The following is a 20,423-nucleotide window of genomic DNA, read 5'->3' as shown; positions in this document are numbered from 1 at the left end:
AACTCTGTGAGGTTGTATTGGCAAGAAAACTGAGGCACAGGTGTTGATGGTGGAAATGAGGGTTAAAGGTAGGATTTGAGTCCTTTGATTCCTAAGTTTATACTTGCTTTTTCTTTTTAAGTCAAGTTTATTAAGGTATTATATATATATGGTAAAACCCACACTTTTTAGAGTATAAATTCTATGAGTTAAGACATATGTATACAGTAGCATAACCAGCACTACAATGAAGATGTAGAATATTTCAGTCTCCCCAAAAAGTTCTCTCAAAGTCCTTGCAGTCAGTCCTCTCCCCCTGCTCCCATCCGTAATAGCCACTAATTTGTTTCCTGTCATTATAGTTTTGCCTTTTCCAAAGAGTGGCACATATATAGAATCATAGAGTATGCAGACTTTTGTGTCTGGGATTTATCTATGTTGCTGCATGTGTGAGTAATTCATTCTTTTTTTGAGATGGAGTTTCACTCTTGTTGCCCAGGCTGGAGTGCAATGGTGTGATCTTGGCTCACCACAACCTCCGCCTCCCAGGTTCAGGCAATTCACCTACCTCAGCCTCCCAAGTAGCTGGGATTACAGGCATGCGCCACCACACCCAGCTAATTTTTTTTTTGTATTTTTAGTAGAGACAGGGTTTCTCTATGTTGGTCAGGCTGGTCTTGAACTCCCAACCTCAGGTGATCCGCCCACCTCAGCCTCCCAAAGTCCTAGGATTACAGGCGTGAGCCACTGCGCCCCAGCAATTCATTCCTTTTTATTGCTGAGGAGCATTCCTTCCATTGTATGCATATATTATAATTTTTTTCCTCATCTATTCCATGGCTGATGGACATTAAGTTGTTTTCGGCTTTGGGCTGTTACAGATAAAACTATAAACTTTTGTATACAGGTCTTTGGATAACTTTAGGAATGGGGTTGCTAGGTTGTATGGTAAGTATATGTTTAACGTATACTTTAGCTGTACCATCTGGTACCACTTTGTAGTCCTACCAACAATTTACCAATAATTTATGAGAATGTAATTGCTCTGCATTCTCATCCACACTTAGTACTGTCAATCTTTTTCATTTTAGCCATAATAGTAGGTGTGTGGTAGTATCTCATTGTGAGGTTGTATTTCTTTATATTTTTTAATTTGTGTTTTCCTAGTTGATCAGTTAGTCAATTGATTATTGATTTTGAGCATCTTTTCATGTATTTATTTGCCATCTGAATATCTTTGTTAGTAAAATGCAAAAATCTTTTGCCTATTTTTCAATTTTATTATTGGTCATTTTATTATTGAACTGTGAGAGTTTTTTTGTTTGTTTGTTTTTTGTTTTGTTTTGTTTTGTTTTTTTTTTTGAGACAAGGTCTCTCTCTCTCACCCAGGCCAGAGTGCAGTGGTGTGATCTTGGCTCACTGCAACCTCTGACTCCCAGGCTCAAGTGATCCTTCCACCTCAGCCTCCTGAGTAGCTGGGACTACAGGCACACACCACCACATCCAGCTAATGTTTTTTAATTTTTTGTAGAGGCAAGATCTCACTAGGTTACCCAGACTGGTCTCAAACTTCTGGGCTCAAGCGATCAGCCTGCCTCAGTCTCCCAAAGTGCTGAGATCACAGGTGTGAGCTGGATACCAGCCCTTTATCAGATATTGGTTTTGCAGATATTTCTTAACTGCTTTTCAGAGGACAGGAGTTTTAAATTTTGATGAGGTACAGTTTATCAACTGTTTTCACTTACGGTTTATGCTTTTTGTTTCATATTTAGGGGAAGTCTTTGACCCAGTGCCACAAAAATATTCTTCAATGTTTTATAGTTTATGATACATTTTTGTACAAATCAGTTAAGTCCTTTTAGTCTCCTGCTTAGTATATGCTTTTGTGAGGATTAGAGAGAATTTATAGCAGCACCTAGTACAATGCCTGGAACATAGCAGACATTCAATCAGTGATACCTGTGACTGTTGTTCTTGGTAAAATTATTTTTTTCAAATCTCTCTTTCATTTAGCTAACATTGAACACCTATTGCATGTTCTGGGGATACATTAGGGAACAAAGTAAACAAAGTTTCTGTTTTTAGGCCGTTTGCATTCATATGCAAATCACAAGGTATGCTATTAGTATAATTTTAATAAATTATGTTAAAGTTAAGGATGCATTTTGGTACAATTATGAAAGTTTGCAATTGCTACCTAAGCATTCCAGTAACTTAATATGTTAGTTTAAAATTAGGTCCTGCTGGGCATGGTGGTGCATACTTATAGTCCCAGTTACTTGGAGGCTGAGGTGGGAGGAACACTTGAGCCCATTTTGTATTGTATTGTATTGTATTGCACTGTTATTGCACCTGTGAATAGCCACCCCAGCCAGGGCCACATAGCAAGACCTTGTCTCTGCATTTAAAATAATAATAATAAAAGTAGGTTCTAAAAATTTCTTAGAAGAAGAGTTGGTCAGTTTTGGAATCATAGAGGCAAATACTAAAAGAATATCCCCAGCATCATCCAATAAGAGAATGCCCCGAACCAGATGCCAGTATTCATTCCTAGGAGCTGAGGCAGCCAGCTGTCTCTGGAAGCGAGCCTCAGAGCAGGCCACTGAGCTCGTTTGTTGTACTTTACTTGCTCAGAGTCCTCTGTGGTTGAGCAAGCTTTGGATTAAAGTATACTCTTCATGTAAATTTGCCTACAGGCTCAGAATGCATTGGTAACTCACCATGAATTTCTAGCCCTCTCAGTAGTCCTGACTTAAAAAGAAAAATACATTAAATAATTAGCCTTTTAAGGATTAAGTTCTTAAAATGTGCTGCTTTATGTATTGTAACTCTAACTGCCCAACGAATGAATGACTTTTGTGGGAGGTTGAGGACAGGGCATGGTGTTCGGAGTTAGAAGTGGAATTGAATTCCTACTTCTCTCTACTAGCTATAAGGACTTGGGCCAAGTTACTTAATGTCTCTGAACTTCAGTTTCTCTAGGCCCGCTCTACAGTATTATTGTTAGCATTAAATTAGATCACTTTTACTAAATGCCTGGACCTGGATTATCTTGTCTTCATCTATCAGCCATGTAAGCTATAGTGAGTTTTATTTATGTGGTGTTTCTTTATTTTCAGAATCGTCTAAAAGAAATTGAACATAATCTCTCTAAAATAATGAAACTTGACAATGAAATTAAAGCCTTGGATAGCCGAAAGAAGCAAATGGAGAAAGATAATAGTGAACTCGAAGAGAAAATGGAAAAGGTTTGTGGTGGTAGAATTTTGTTCTGCTTCAAAATTTTAGGATTATTGTAATGAACTTTATTTGAATCCATTTTGCCATCCACATTGGAAAAAAATACAGATCTTGTTACTTCTATGTGTATGTTAAAATGAAGGATATTGAATAAAGTTTGGTTTCTATTTGGCACCTCAAAGTGATCATATTTTCTTATGTTTGTACATTAAAGCTTTTTATTTTGGTGTTACACAGGTTTTTCAAGGGACTGATGAGCAACTAAATGACTTATATCACAATCACCAGAGAACAGTAAGGGAGAAAGAAAGGAAATTGGTAGACTGTCATCGTGAACTGGAAAAATTAAATAAAGAATCTAGGCTTCTCAATCAAGAAAAGTCAGAACTGCTTGTTGAACAGGGTAGGACAAAATGTTTATTTGGTTGTTTTTCCTACTATGATATTACACATTTTCTGTATGAATGAAGAATCTCCAAGGACTTATGCTGAGTGAAAAGCCAATCTTAAAAGGCTATACACAGTATGTTTCCATTTATATAACATTTTTGTAATGTCAAAATTTTAGAAATGGTGGAGAAATTAGTAGTTGCCAGGGATACTAGGTAAGAGAAGGGACAGGAGGGCGATAGGTATGGTTATGATTAGAACAAAAAGAGGGTTCTGGTAGTGTTGGAACTGTTCAGTATCTTGACTGCCATAGTGGATATATGAACCTACTCAGGTGATAAAATTATATGGAACTTAATAAGCACACATATACACGCACAGGGGTACAAATAAAACTGGGGACTTTTGAATAAGATTGATGAATTATATCAATGTCAGTATTCTGGTTGTTATACTGCAGTTCTGCAAAGTGTTATCATTGGGGAAACTGGGCAAAATGTACAAGAGAACACACTGCATTATTTTTTATAACTCGTGAATCTACAACTATCTCAACTTTTTAAGCACCAGTTTAAAATAAAATTATGAGGTTTTTTTTTTTTTAAAGGTCGTCTACAGCTACAAGCAGATCGCCATCAAGAACATATCCGGGCTAGAGATTCATTAATTCAGTCTTTGGCAACACAGCTAGAATTGGATGGCTTTGAGCGTGGACCATTCAGTGAAAGACAGATTAAAAATTTTCACAAACTTGTGAAAGAGAGACAAGAAGGGGAAGCAAAAACTGCCAACCAACTGATGGCAAGTATTTTGAAATATAGTGTTTGTTGTTTTGTTTACGTCATTCTCTACTTGAATTGTTTTAATTTTGGTTGGACTCTATTTTGGCATATTTTCTATTAGTGTTAGCATAAAATCTGCTACAAGGCAGAGAAACTTTTATTGAAGCAAATGTTCTAAAGTGTATAAGGATAAAAATATGAAGAAAATGTAAACCTACATTTTGTATTTGGTTTTAAGTAAAAAATTTTTTAAAGCTAATTGCAGAGCAAACATTTGCTCATGGTTAATGATTATCTCGGGGTAATGGTTTTAATAGTTTTTAAAATAAAGTCTTGAACCACATGTTTTGGTCAGTGATGGACCACATATTTGACAGTAGTCCCATAAAATCATATTACTGTATTTTACTGTATGTTTTCTGTGTTTAGATACGTTTAGATACATAAATACTTATCATCATATTACAATTGCTGAAGTATTCAGTACAGATATATGCCGTGTAAGTTTGTAGCCTAGAAACAATAGGCTATACCATATAGTCTATGTGTGTAGTAAGCTATATACCATGTAGGCTTATATAAATACATTCTGACGTTCACACAATGATAACATTGCCTAATGATGCATTTCTCGGAATATATCCCTGCTGAACAACACATGACTGTACTTTTTTGTATTTTCTTCAGTGTACATATATTCCTTTTGCAATTAAAAAACTGTTTCTTAAATTGTTTGGTAAATTATTAATGCTTATTCTTTACGTACGCATTTAGAATGACTTTGCAGAAAAGAGACTCTGAAACAAAACAGATAGATGAGATAAGAGATAAGAAAACTGGACTGGGAAGAATAATTGAGTTAAAATCAGAAATCCTAAATAAAAAGCAGAATGAGCTGAAAAACGTGAAGTATGAATTACAGCAGTTGGAAGGATCTTCAGATAGGATTCTTGAACTGGACCAGGAGCTCATAAAAGCTGTAAGATATTGTTTGAATAATCTAATAATTTTAAGATATAAGACTTTTAGAAATATTTTGTTTATTTTTAATCCTAAGATTATGGCATTTTAATAAAAACATCAACTTTGTCTTATTCTCATGTAAAATGAATTCATCTGAGTATCTTGATCTTCTGAGTCTTTGCTTGTACAATCTGGTAGGTTGAAAATTAGAATCACATAGGGAGCTTTTTAAAGATACTGTACTCAGACCTTAAAGCTTCAGACCTTCCAAATCAAAATCTCTGAGAATGGGGCATAGAAATGTACATTCAAAAACACAACAAAACTGGGTGATTCTTATGAGCACCTTGGTTAAGAACACTTACCAGGCTGAGTGCGGTGGCTCATACCTGTAATCCCAGCACTTTGGGAGGCCAAGGCAGGCAGATCATCTGAGGTCAGGAGTTCAAGACCAGGCTGGTCAACATGGCAAAACCCCATCTCTACTAAAAATACAAAAATCAGCTGGGCGTGGTGACACGCACCTGTAGTCCCCCGCTACTTGGGAGGCTGGGACAAGAGAATTGCTTGAACCTGGGAAGTGGAGGTTGCAGTGAGCCAAGATTATGCCACTACACTCCAGCCTGGGTGACAGAGTGAGTCTCCATCTCAAAAAAAAAAAAGAGCACTTACCAAAGTTTTTAAAAAACAAGTATTTCCTGTAGGTCACACACATTGTAATTCTAGATGATTTTTGCTGTATTACTACTTTTTCTGTGGTAACAACTTTCTTAGCCAGTCTTTTCAGGTATTTCCAAAGTTTCTTTCTTGCTTCTAGTCTGTCCTCTTTCTTCACATCTCCATCACCAAAGTAAGCATTCTAAAGCATGGCAAACTTCTTAAAGCCCATCTTGATAATTTAAGTAAACATTTATTTTTGCTTCGTAACTTACCATTGTAGCATACATTTTTGTCAATTTAGCACTTTTTCACAGTGTTGTCTTGTTGGGGTGGGGAGATACTGGTCAGGGACCACGTCACACTATTTTTATAGTTTCTACATACCAGGCAATATAGTGAATTACATGGGGACTTAATAAATACTTAATTGTTGACTGAGGACTCACTAATCTGTATACTTAGACACATGTCTCCTAATTTTACACTAATTCTCACTTTTCTTTCCTGTTTGACCCTTCTAGGTTTATTTACTAATTCTCTACCATTATAACATAGTATGGTCACTTTAATAAGATTTACCTTAAAACATATATAGTGCCTTGTTTTTTTCTCTTGTTGGATACAAACAATATTATTTGGAACATTGTGAGGAGTAGTTAATTTCTAATACACCTTATCATTATTTTAATTCTGGCACAAAATATCTAACACTTTTGCATTTGTATGAATTATTGACTAGGAACGTGAGTTAAGCAAGGCTGAGAAAAACAGCAATGTAGAAACTTTAAAAATGGAAGTAATAAGTCTTCAAAATGAAAAAGCAGACTTAGACAGGACCCTGCGTAAACTTGACCAGGAGATGGAGCAGTTAAACCATCATACAACAACACGTACCCAGATGGAGATGCTGACCAAAGACAAAGTATGATTTCTCTTTTTGTTCTAATTTTACTGTCTGGTACTTAAAATAGCCTACCTTGCATTCATGAGTCATAGACTGTAAGGTATTAAGTTGGTATTGACTTTATATTTTAGATGCTAAGTGAGCTTAGTACTCTATATAATAGACTTTCAAGCTTAAAAGTTTTGTTTAATTACAAAAGTTAATACAGAAATATATATATACACACACGAACATTACTGTTAGCTTTTAACATACAGAAGTTTTAAAATTCTATATTGTTTGACTTGGTACTCCACTCTTAGGGCTTAGAGAGACCATTCCCACTTGAAGACTTTAAGAAATTTTATATTTTATTTTCATATTTTTGTAGTTTTAAGCTTAGAACTTTAGTCAATCTAGAATTTATTTTCGTTCTTGATATAATGTGGAGATGTAGACTTTATTTTTAAAAGTTTTTTTTTTTACCTATAGGCTGACAAAGATGAACAAATCAGAAAAATAAAATCTAGGCACAGTGATGAATTAACGTCACTGTTGGGATACTTTCCCAACAAAAAACAGCTTGAAGACTGGCTACACAGTAAATCAAAAGAAATAAATCAGACCAGGGACAGACTTGCCAAATTGAAGTAAGTTGCAACATTTGGAGATGTAATAGAAATCTCTTATTTCATGCTTACCTGTTTAATTGTTTTAAAATAATTTATTGTCTTGAAATGGTATGTTGTATTGATCAACTTTAGTTCTTGCATACAAGAAGACTTCAGAAAGTTCATGGAAAAATGGAATTAAAAGATAAAAATTTGAAATAAACTGTATTTCTCAACATAAGCTCCATCAAGTTGAAGACTCTTCTGAACAATGATACCAGCAATTTAGTTCAGTCCTAAAAAACTGAGAGTCCTGGGAATTTAACCATATTAATGTAGTCTTTTTTACATTATTAGCGTAAAAATGGGTGCCCTTTAAAGATTTTTTAAGATTAAGAAACTAGAAGATAGGAGGAGCCAAATCAGGACTGTAAGGTGGATGCCTAATGATTTCCCATAGAAACTCTTGCAAATGCCCCTTGTTTGATGAGAGGGATGAGCAGGAACATTTGTTGTGTTGGAAAAGGACTCTGGTGAAGGTTTCCTGGGCATTTTTCTGCTAATGCTTTGGCTAGCTCTCTCAAAACACTCTCATAATAAGCAGTTACCATTCTTTAGCCCTCCAGAAAGTCAGCAAGCAAAATGCCTTGAGCATCCCAAACAACTATTGCCATGACCTTTGCTCTTATCTGGGCTGCTTTTGCTTTGACTGGACCACTTCTGCTACTTGGTAGCCATTGCTTTCACTGTGCTTTGTCTTCAGGATTTTACTGGTAAAGCCACATTCCATCACCTCCTGTTACAATTCTTTGAAGAATGCTTTAGGAACTTGATCCTACTTGTTGAGACTCTCCATTGAAAGCTCTGCTGTTGTCTTCAGCTTATCTGGAAGCAGTGGTTTTGGGCATCCATCAAGTAGAACGTTTGCTCAACTTTAATTTTTCAGTCAGAATTGTGTAACCTGAATCAATTGAGGTGTCTGTGGTGTTGGCTTTTGTTTCTGCTGTTAATCATTGATCTTCAATTAGGGCTTGAAGAAGATGAATTTTTTCCTCACAAATTGATGTGAACAGTCTGCCACTGTGGGCTTCATCTTTAATAATGGCTCATCCCTTCTTAAACTGAGTTATCCATTTGTAAACTGCTGATTTATTTGGGGCATTGACCTCATAAACTTATTGTAAAGTATCAGTGATTCACCATTCTTCCACCCACACTTCACCATAAATTTGATGTTTGTTCTTGCTTCAGTTTTAGCTCTAATTGGGGCTCTTTTCAAACTGATGTCTTAACCGTGTTAGTGCCTTAAACTAGATCCTATTCAGACATGTTATAACAAGTTAGTGTGAGTTTATTTCAGTGCAAAACATTTTGAACTTCATGCATAGTTTTTTATAATACACATTTTCCATGAACATTTTGAAGACCCCTCATATTTTACAAATTAAGTAAAATGGTAATGGGTAGTAATTTAGACGTCTTGTCCCTTGAAAATTTGTAGACCTATGAAGATTAAAATTTAAAAATTCTATTTTCATTTCTGTGAGAAATCCATTATAAAAAGTGATCATATTTCTCAGATGTTACCTTGGATGGTGGTTGGATAAGCGGGTCAAAAATTCCACACAGATTTTTGAGGAAAGTAGAGGACTTGGTTTTGGTGATGTTTAATCTGTGTGTCTTGTGGAAGTGTCTGTGAGGGAATACAGTATTGGAGTTTGAAATTCAGGAGATTGGGAGTTGTTGCTATGCAAGGGATACTCGAAGTCATTAGTATGTCACCTTGAGAGAGTTACGCAAAGAAAAGGGGTTACAATTAGATTCCCGGGAAGCACAAACATTTAAAATGTTAGCAGGCCAAGGAAAAGGATCAAGTGAAGGAAACTGGGATGTGCCCAGGGGATCAGAGTGAGAGCCAGATAGCCGTGGTGTCTGGGTGCCTTGAGAAAATAGTCTTCAAGGAGAAAGTCAACAGTGTTTGGTGCTACCTAGAGGTAGAGTAAGATGAAGACTGTACTTGGCACTTAGGTCACTGGTGATCTTGATGAGAAGTGCTCAATGGAGTCTAGGATGATGAAAATATCATCTGTATTAGTTACTTTTTTCTAAAATTTTACTGTGACTCACGATCGGTAGTCATGATGAAGAAGCATGTGTGCAGTAACACACGTTTATCTGAAACCAATTTCTCAAAGTAGTATGTATACATACAGCCTATTCCAATATATTACCATCTATTCATGAAATTGATTACATGGTAGCTAGTGCATCGAAACCTGCAAATTGAAAAACCATGTTATCTGTAAGTATTGAGGTTGGCTAGGATGATATTTAAGAGCTAAAAGTGGAGATAAATTGTACTAGTAAGCAAAATATTTGATTAATGAGAGGGAATGACTGTTCTGGAGGCAAGTGGGTGACAGCAACAAGGAGGGAGAGGATACAAAGAAACAGTATTTACAGGAGAGTAAGGAAGTAGTATTTGTGAAAGGACTAAAGAGAATTATGGGAGTGTTCTGTCTTCTTTCTGTCCAATAGTCCCAGCAAGCATCTTGCTGAGGCTTAACCTGGGATCAAAGGCCATGAACTCCCAGAAACCAGGCAGAATTCTGTGTACATTTTTCTGGGAGCAGGCCCATGAGCAGGACTGGCAGGTGAGTCAGTATCACAGGGGGAGAGTTAAGACAGAAGTGTACTTGTCCCGCAACTTTTAAAAAAAAAGTATTTGGTCATGATTTGTTGGCAGAAATTTATCTTGTTTTGCCTACTCAAATTTTCAAACTCATTTCTCCTATTTTAAAATGAAAATCCATATTTGTTCTTATTTTAGCAAAGAACTAGCTTCAGCTGAGCAGAACAAAATCATATAAATAATGAACTAAAAGAAAGGAAGAGCAGCTGTCCAGTTACGAAGACAAGCTGTTTGATGTTTGTGGTAGCCAGGATTTTGAAAGTGATCTAGACAGGCTTAAAGAGGAAATTGAAAAATCATCAAAACAGCGAGGTAAGTCACCTACTTGATGTTGTCAGGATACTCTGACACCTTTGAATTTTCATTCACAGGTAACTGTTAAGGATGGGGAATTTAAAAACCTGGTTATGGAGCCTAATGGCTTGGATTTCAGTCCTGGTTCTACAACTTACTCACTGTGTGACTTTAGGCAAGTTACTGAAACCTTCCTGTGTTTGATCGTCTGTAAAATGAGGTCACAACTACCACCTGGGGTACTGAGGAGTGAATGAGATTATAGTTGTAAAACCCTTAGAACAGTGCCTGGCACAGATAAAGCTCTCAGTAGACATTTTGTTATACTTATAATGTGTTACCAAAATATATTTATACAAATCTGAATGTATGATGCTCTTTGGAAGAGAATATTGGAATTTTAAGTATCAGAATTTTTCTTTTATAATATATTTATAAAGCAAGAATAATGTATTTATAGAAAAAGATAAAACCATATTGACAATACTGTATTTTATGTTTTTTCTCATTGGTGATATAACTTATTTTCTTAAATAGCCATGCTGGCTGGAGCCACAGCAGTTTACTCCCAGTTCATTACTCAGCTAACAGATGAAAACCAGTCATGTTGCCCCGTTTGTCAGAGAGTTTTTCAGACAGAGGCTGAATTACAAGAAGTCATCAGTGATTTGCAGTCTAAACTGCGACTTGCTCCAGATAAACTCAAGTCAACAGAATCAGAGCTAAAAAAAAAGGAAAAGCGGCGTGATGAAATGCTGGGACTTGTGCCCATGAGGTAAGAATAGGGATTTACCTTAACTGTACATGTAGCAGCACATTGTAAAAGGTACCCGTCTCATGCCTGGGCAGATGGTAGTTACGCAGTAAGAACTCTGAGCTAGTATGCCCTGTCTTATGTCACTTCTGTGATAAGAAGAGTCAATTATTTTGTTTAAAGGTAAGCTTATTTCCTTTCTTTCTTTCCTTTTTTTTCTTTTCTTTTTTTTTTTTTTTCTGAGACAGAGTCTCTCTCTGTCACCTAAGCTGGAGGCACGATCTTGGCTCATTGCAACCTCCACCTCCCAGAAGCAATTCCCATGCCTCAGCCTCCTCAGTAGCTGGGATTACAGGCATGCACCACCATGCCCAGCTAATTTTTGTAATTTTTAGTAAAGATGGAGTTTCACCATGTTGGCCAGGCTGATCTTGAACTCCTGACCTCAAGGGATTGGCCCACCTCAGCCTCCCTGGGATCACAGGTGTGAGCACCGTGCATGGCCGGTAAGCTTATTTCTTAAACTGTGAGGTAGACATAGTCTACGTTCTTTTGTATGTGTGTTTAATTCCCAAGACTTAGCTCGTGGACATAGATTTTAACAGATTTAGGACTGTCGACTTGCCACTTTCTGAACCCAGCAACAGAATTTAAGTACTGAAAAGTTCTCCCAGAAGACAGGTTTTAAACTATGTTTTTAATGTCTTTTCCACTTTCAAAAAGATTTTCAGTTGTTTATATTTTCCCTCACTTGTACAAGAAATTCATGTTATGTTCTGTTTACAAATAAAAATCAAGTTAGGAAATATGTGATGATTGCCTTAGTGTCTCCCAGAACATAGAGAACAAGGCTGGTCCCAGAGACCTAAGACATGACCCTCCAGGAGCTAATGGTCTGATTAAGAAGACAGGCTCTCGGAATTCAACATTTAGAAAACTAGGCTTGGCCAGGCGCGGTGGCTCAAGCCTGTAATCCCAGCACTTTGGGAGGCCGAGACGGGCGGATCACGAGGTCAGGAGATCGAGACCCTCCTGGCTAACACGGTGAAACCCCGTCTCTACTAAAAAATACAAAAAACTAGCCGGGCGAGGTGGCGGGCGCCTGTAGCCCCAGCTACTCGGGAGGCTGAGGCAGGAGAATGGCTTAAACCCGGGAGGCAGAGCTTGCAGTGAGCTGAGATCCGGCCACTGCACTCCAGCCTGGGTAACAGAGCGAGACTCCGTCTCAAAAAAAAAAAAAGAAAAGAAAACTAGGCTTAATCAAGTGCTTAACAAAATGATTCAAACAAATATGTTAGTTAAGAAGGGAGGAGTCAATGGATACAAAATGAGAAAAATATTTTGAGAATGAGGCAGGGAGAGGAATATAAGGCCTGGAGAAGTTCATTCAGCTCAGCCGAGAGGAGATGGAAGTCAGAACATGCTGCAAAGGGAAGAGGAGTATGACCTATGCTGCAGTAGAAATGTTATCTGGAGTTTGGGGAATTATTTATAGGGATTGAATCCTGTACATTGGGGAGATAGGGCTACATTATATTCAGGCCTAGTTATAACTCTTTCTGATAGGTGATGAGGAGCCAACCTAAGGGATTTAATGAAAGATGTATTTTAGGAAAATTAATCTAATATCAGTATATTGACTGAAACAGGCTGAGAAAAGCTCAGGAAGCAGAAAAACCAGGAGAGTGAAAGTGATTGCCCTGGAAAACCAAGGAGCAGTTTCAGGAAAAGGAGAAAGAAAGGCCTAAGAAGATGTGGTTTGTGGCAGCCAACTTCTAAGATGGTCCCTAGTAATCTCGGCCTCTTGGTATTCATACGCTTGTATAGTCCCCTCTCATGCTGTTGCAGGATTGGTCTGTGTAACTGATAAAACAGGCAGAAGTGATAGCATGGCCTTTCCAACATTAGGTTATTTAAGGTACTATGGCTTCTTCTGTGCTCGCATGTGCACGTACCTTCCCTCGTGTGAACTTGCTCACTCTCCCCCTCTTCTTCCCCTCTCTCACCCACTCTGTCCCCTTCTGTCTCTTGTCTGAGGGAAGCCAGCTGCCATGTTGCAAGCAGCCCTCTGGAGAGGCCCTTATGGTAAGGACCTGAGGCCTTTGAGCAAGTGAGTTTGGAAATAGACTTTGTAGCAGTCAAGCCTTAAGATGACTGCGGTCCTGACTTGCAGCTTGATTGCGACTTCATGCGAGACCCTGAGTGAGAAGCGTATCTCCTGATCCTGGTATCTCTGAGAAATAATAAGTGCTGTTATTTTAAGCTGCTAAGTTTTGGGATACTTTGTTATGCAACAAGAGATAACAAATACAAGCATCAAGGGTGAAAACCAGATTATTGGGGCCACAGAGATGAGGAGACAGAAGCAGTAGTTTGAGAATAAAAAGGAAGGAGAGGAATAAGATAGTATATTGAAAAGAAAAAGATCAAATGGATAAAATTTGAAATTGGTAGAAAGTACATGTAGGAGAAATGTGAGCTTAGTTCTGTGTTAGACAGTTATACAATAAATGGCAGAAATTAACATCGTATTATAGCTGTCATCACCCAGGCTGGAGTGCAGTGATGCAATCTTGGCTCACTGCAACCTCCACCTCCCTGGTTCAAGCAATTCCCCTGCCTCAGCCTCCCAAGTAGCTGGGATTACAGGCGCACGTCACCACAGTCGGCTAATTTTTTTGTATTTTTAGTAGAGACAGGGTTTCACCATGTTGGCCAGACTGGTCACAAACTCCTGACCTTAGGTAATCACCTGTCTCAGCCTCCCAAAGTGCTGGGATTACAGGAGTGAGCCACCGTGCCGGGCCACAGTTTCCCCTCTAAGAGTAAGGTGCATGTCTTACTTATTGTTGTATCTCCACAGTTTCGTGTATATTGCAGCTTTGTTAACTGTTTGCTGAATGAATGAGAACTGTAATGTCTGTTCCAATTATTTATTGCTGTGTAACAAACCTCAAATCTGTCTCACAATAATTAATTTCTCATGGTTCTGTGGTATGACTGGGCTCAGCTAGGTGCCTCTCACTTGAGGTCTTATGGTTGTAGTCAGATGTTGGCTGCAATCATCTCAAAGTGTAACCAAGCTGGATGTTCTTGATGGCTCACGTGACTGACAGTGATGCTGACTGTTGTATGGCAGCTCAGCTGGGGCTCTCAAAGCAGGACGTCTTCACATGGCCTCTGCATGTGTCTTGGGCTTTTGGAAGCATAGTGACTGGGTTCCTAAACAGATTATCCCAAGAGTAAGTATTCCATGAACAGGAAGTGGGAGCTGCAAGTCCTTTAAGGCCTAGACTGAGAAACTGGCACAGTGACACTTCATTTTCTATTGGTCAGAGTGGTCACAGAGACTCCCAAGATTCAGTGAGGGAGGATACTGTGTCTCTTGATGGGAAGAGTATCAAAGTACTTGTGACTGACTTGAATCTGCATAACCCTATATCTGCAGTAGCATCTATGTGCCATTCTGGTTACCTAGAGACTAGGCAACCACACATTTGTATATTCTATATTGTAACTTTAATAACTATTTGTTGAATGAATGAGAACTGTAGTGTCTATTCCCGTTATTTATTGCTGTGTAACAACCCCCCTCAAAACTGTCTCACAAGGCCGGGCGCGGTGGCTCAAGCCTGTAATCCCAGCACTTTGGGAGGCCTAGATGGGCGGATCACGAGGTCAGGAGATCGAGACCATCCTGGCTAACACGGTGAAACCCCATCTCTACTAAAAAATACAAAAAACTAGCCGGGCAAGGTGGCAGGCGCCTGTAGTCCCAGCTACTCGGGAGGCTGAGGCAGGAGAATGGCATAAACCCGGGAGGCGGAGCTTGCAGTGAGCTGAGATCCGGCCACTGCACTCCAGCCTGGGTGACAGAGCGAGACTCCGTCTCAAAAAAAAAAAAAAAAAAAAAAAAAACTGTCTCACAGTGATTGGTTTTTCATGGTTTCATGGGATGACTGGGCTCAGCTAGGTTATCTACCTGGCTAGTTTAGCCAGGTAAATGTCTGGTTACCACACATTTTAAGAGAACCTGAAGCTAGAAAAGGCCTAGAGGAAGCACTAAAAATGGACCAAGATGCTGGCAGGGCTGCTAAGTGAGGACACGTATATGGGGAAACCATTTTCATAAAGGAACCAAAACTTGAAAACCTGAAGAGCAGGGAAATGATGAATCCCCATTTGTTTAGCAAGCTCTAAGAGAATGTCAGTGGGCCATTCTGGAAGATGAGTTTGGGACAAATGAGAGAGGAGGTCTTCTTCCCAATAGTAGGAAATAACATTATAAAACACATTTTTTTAAAGTTTAAATAAATCTACAAATGGAAGGTCAATAATGAATTAAGAGGACTTGATTGATTGATAGGGTCTTGTTCCTGTCGCCCAGGCTGGAGTATAGTGGTGTGACTGATTATAGCTCACTGAAGCCTCGAACTCCTAGGCTCAAGCAATCCTCCTACCTCAGCCTCCCAAAGTGCTAGGATTACAAGCATGAGCCACCATGCTCAAGCAAGAGGACTTTTTTTTTTTGTTTGTTTTTGTTTTTTTTTTGTGAAATACAGGAAAGCAATTGCCTAAGAGTACAGTCAGGTTGATTTCAAATTCCAACTCTGCTGGGTGATCTTAAGGATGTTACTTAACTCATTTGGGCCTTAGTATCCCCACATAAAGTGAGGGGATTGACTTACATAATGATCATTAAGCTTCCTGCCACCTCTGGTTAAGACACTACTTTCAGATATCCCCTGGGGTCACTTTCAGAGACATTGTGGAGGTCTATTTATGATAGTCACTTAGGTGGAAGGTTATTGGTGAAGAGGAGTAAAGTAACAAGATTAAATTTATCTGTGTGCCATTTGCCTTTTCACCTTTAGAATACGCCCTTGATACCAGCACTATCATGAGAACTGCCTATTCGTGCAGCCAAGATAGGCAGTCTACTGGAGTGCAGATAATACAGCAGTAAACAAAATGGACAAAGTCCCTGCCCTCATGGAGTTTATATTCCAGTGGGGAGGAGATGGATGACAAATAAGTGAATATATAATACACAGGGGGATGATCAGGAGCATCAAGAAAAATACAGCAAGATAAGGGAATAGGGAGTAGCTGAAGGGTGGTCGGGGGGACTTGATGAAGGTGGCATTGGAGTAGAAACTTGAGAGAAGTGAGGGAGCCAGCTGTGCAGTTGTCCAGAAGAATATTCCAGGCAGTACAAAATCTCTGAGACATATTTGACTGGAAGGCCAAAGGGAAGAGTTGTGTAAGATGAGCTCAGAGAGGTAGTAGTAGGGAGCCATATCTTGCTTCTTTGCGGGAAATACTATCATTTAAAGCCTCAGATTCACCAGTACCTAATGTAAAACTAACATCATGACTGAGAACTCAGCTGAAAATATACCTGTTTATCATTTTGTATAGTACTGACTCAGATTCGTTTATTATAGCACCTCATTTGAATACAAACTCAATTGGTATTTCCCCCCCATTTCTCCCACAGGTTTTTTTCAGTACCATATCTGTGTGGGCCTTTTTACACACAATCCCCTTAGAAAAGGAATGCTGTCCAAAAATAGGTGAATTGAGTTTCTGAGAAAACAAAATCCAAAGAGTAAATTTCAAATGTCTGTCTATAAAAAATGATAGGCAAGGTAATGGATATGCTAAATTACCTTTATTTAATCATTGTACATTGTGTACATAGAACATCACATTGTACCCCATAAATGTTTACAATTATGATTTATTGAAAATACTTTTAAAACCCTTGTGAACTATGAGAAAAATTAACTCTTGAATATAAAAAATAAAATGTCATAAAAATGAAAAACAAACCCAGAGAACCCTAATAGATCTCTCTAGTGCATTCTTCAGGGAAGCTTCTCTGCTTTTTCTTAGAACACTTCTTTTGAGACAGAGTTTCACTCTTATTGCCCAGGCTGGAGTGCAATGGCACAATCTCGGCTCACTGCAACCTCCGCCTCCGCCTCCTGGGTTTAAGCAGTTCTTTAGCCTCAGCTTCCCGAGTAGCTGGGATTATAGGCGCCCTTCACCACACCCACCTAATTTATTGTATTTTTAGTAGAGATGGGGTTTCACCATGTTGGCCAGACTGGTCTTGAACTCCTGAGCTCAGGTGATCCACCAGCCTCAGCCTCCCAAAGTGCTGGTATTACAGGCGTGAGCACTACACCCAGCCAGAACACTTCTTTTAACATCTTAGGTAATCATCAAAAAAGAATGCACCAAAACCTGGACCATACTGATGAAAGATTTTGTGTGTGTGTATGAAAATGTAAAACTAGGGTTAAAACTGTATGTATACCTATAGTTCTTCACAGAGATGTCCCCAGTTTAATAAATGCTTGGCAATCTTTATTAGGCTGTCATAGCTGTGTCACTTTTTAGATATTGGTCACATAATTTAAGGCCAACTACTGATCTGTGACAACAGTGTTCAAGAGGTAACATTGGCATGGAATTATTCACAATCTCCATGCCTTCATATTTGTTATACTCATATGGAATAAGAATACCTCCTATTTCTGTGGTATAAAAAACTATAGGTCTGACATGCACACGTGTGTTTATTGCGGCACTACTCACAATAGCAAAGACTTGGAACCAACGCAAGTGCCCATCAGTGGTAGACTGGATAAAGAAAATGTGGCACATATACACCATGGAGTAACTATGCAGCCATATAAAAGGATGAGTTCATGTCCTTTGCAGGGACATGGATGAAACTGGAAACCATCATTCTCAGCAAACTAACACAGGAACAGAAACCCAAACACCACATATTCTCACTCATAAGTGGGAGCTGAACAATGAGAGCACATGGACACAGGGAGGGGAGCATCACACACTGGGGTCTGTCAGCTGGTGGGGGACTAGGGGAGGGATAGCATTAGGAGAAATACCTAATGTAGATGATGGGTTGATGGGTGCAGCAAACCACCGTGGCACGTGTATACCTGTGTAACAAACCTGCATGTTCTGTACATGTACCCCAGAACTTAAAGCATAAAAAGTAAATAAATTAATTAAAATTAAAATTTTTTAAAACTATAAGTCTGTTGCCACAGGTCAGGTTGGCATTTCTTGATCATAGTTTGCATTTTAAAAAAATCATTAAGTAGTAGCCACTTGAGTTTCTGGGTATTCTTTTAGTTTATAATAAGACTCCCATTAGAGACCAGTTTAATTTATCATACTGCTTTGTCATACTAATTCCACATAATTTTAAATAAGAATTTGGAATATTTCTGAAGTACATTTTTTTTAAAGATTAAATATATGTTATTGTTTCAGAGGCATCAGCAAAAATAGTTGTCAGTACCTGCCATGGAGGCAGTTCATTAGCTAGAGTAATGAGTACCAGTAAAATCGGTTGACATTTTGTACCTTAAACCCATGTAGCATTTGACTTAATGGCTGGCTTCCTTCCTTTTATTCCTGTAATTTAAAAAGTTGTTACTTTGAAATAATTTTAGGTTTACAGAAAAATTATAAAAATAATACAAATTATTCACATATATCCCTCACCCAGCTTCTCCTGATATTAACTATTTATGTACTCTGTTATAATACAGTTATCAAAACCAGGATTAACATTGGTATAATGCTACTAACTAAATTACAGACTACATCGAATTTAGCAGTTTTTCCATCAAGGCCTTTTGTGTTGCAGGGTTCCATGCAGGATCCCACATAGCATCTAGTTGTTATTTCTCCTTAGGCTCCTGCAGTCTGTAACAGTCTGTCTTTATCTTTCATGACCTTAACGCTTTTGGTGAATATGACCAGTTCATTAGTAGACTGTTTCTCAGTTTGACAAACACCACAGTAATAATTATTGCAAGGAATATCTGTCAGTGGATACTAAAATCAGTAGGCAGAAAGTTGAGGAGAAGCAAGATGTTTACATAGTCTCAACATTTCTCTCCTAAGATACTTATTAATTACAAAGACCAAAACAGTAACTTTACAGTGGAGAAACCTGGCCGACACCACCTAAGCCAAGTGAATAAAGATTAACATCATCAGTAATAAGACATATTGATATCATGATTCTCTATCCACTGATAGGATACCCTGAAAAGAATACAATGTCACTTCTGTGGTATTCTTCCTAAAAATACACATAACCTCAGTCTAACTGTGAGAAACATCAGATACTTTATTTTTAATTGTGTTTTCTATTTAGGCAAAGCATAATTGATTTGAAGGAGAAGGAAATACCAGAATTAAGAAACAAATTGCAGAATGTCAATAGAGACATACAGCGCCTAAAGAACGACATAGAAGAACAAGAAACACTCTTGGGTACAATAATGCCTGAAGAAGAAAGTGCTAAAGTGTGCCTGACAGATGTTACAATTATGGAGAGGTTCCAGGTAAGTTTATTGTAGTTTAAGGCAGAATAAAACTTGCTCCATGGTAGCTTGAATTTGAAGTGTGAGAGTTAAAAATAGTAGCTAGTATTCAGGTACAGGTTGTGTTTAGAATTCCCCATCCTGAATTTCAGATGCCCTCAGGGAGCAACTGCTTAGTTTACATCCCTGGGTTTAAATTTTTTAATTCATAAATTTAAAATTAAGACAGTTCTGTTTGTTTTCATTTTAGTCAGCTTCCTTTTGTTTACATCATTTTACTTTTATACTATTATACTTTGCTAAAATTGTATCTGGAAATGGTTTATAAGTTTAGATTTAAAAAATGATAATAGCAATTAATTTTTAAAGATTTTGAATAATGCAGTAAGTTTATTAAAGGAAATAATTTTGTTATATTCTTAAGATGGAACTTAAAGATGTTGAAAGAAAAATTGCACAACAAGCAGCTAAGCTACAAGGAATAGACTTAGATCGAACTGTCCAACAAGTCAACCAGGAGAAACAAGAGAAACAGCACAAGTTAGACACAGGTAATACAGTCTGTGTCCTTCTGTACCCATAGAGACTTCAACATTACCAGCACATGCCTTTTATACTCAATTTTGTACCTGTTACATGAACAAGGAAGTTCCTTCCAGTCCACAGTATATTCGCTCTTTTTTTCTGAAAAGCATCACTTCTCTTTGTTCTTTTACTTTGCACAACAGATTTTGAATAGTAGGAGAGTATCAAATAAGCTGTATTCTTTTTCTTTTTTTTTTTTTAAGATGGAATTT

At 38.0% G+C, this 20,423-nt stretch overlaps 1 protein-coding gene across 1 annotated transcript in view; it reads left to right on the top strand.

Moving 5' to 3' along the window:
* Nucleotides 1–20,423, top strand: part of RAD50 (RAD50 double strand break repair protein) — an 88,903-nt gene that overhangs the window by 29,527 nt on the left and 38,953 nt on the right. The window contains 13 exon segments of the mRNA XM_017872025.1: nt 3,099–3,227; nt 3,457–3,622; nt 4,217–4,410; nt 5,166–5,188; nt 5,190–5,370; nt 6,754–6,936; nt 7,390–7,547; nt 10,339–10,364; nt 10,367–10,384; nt 10,387–10,512; nt 11,032–11,269; nt 19,458–19,647; nt 20,051–20,177. Coding sequence (XP_017727514.1) covers nt 3,099–3,227; nt 3,457–3,622; nt 4,217–4,410; nt 5,166–5,188; nt 5,190–5,370; nt 6,754–6,936; nt 7,390–7,547; nt 10,339–10,364; nt 10,367–10,384; nt 10,387–10,512; nt 11,032–11,269; nt 19,458–19,647; nt 20,051–20,177 — 1,759 coding nt within the window.

The sequence above is a fragment of the Rhinopithecus bieti genome, unplaced genomic scaffold (assembly GCF_001698545.2).
Source record: "Rhinopithecus bieti isolate Rb0 unplaced genomic scaffold, ASM169854v2 scaffold_5889, whole genome shotgun sequence".
NCBI lineage: Eukaryota > Metazoa > Chordata > Mammalia > Primates > Cercopithecidae > Rhinopithecus > Rhinopithecus bieti.
This window is presented reverse-complemented; position numbering and strand designations above follow the sequence as displayed.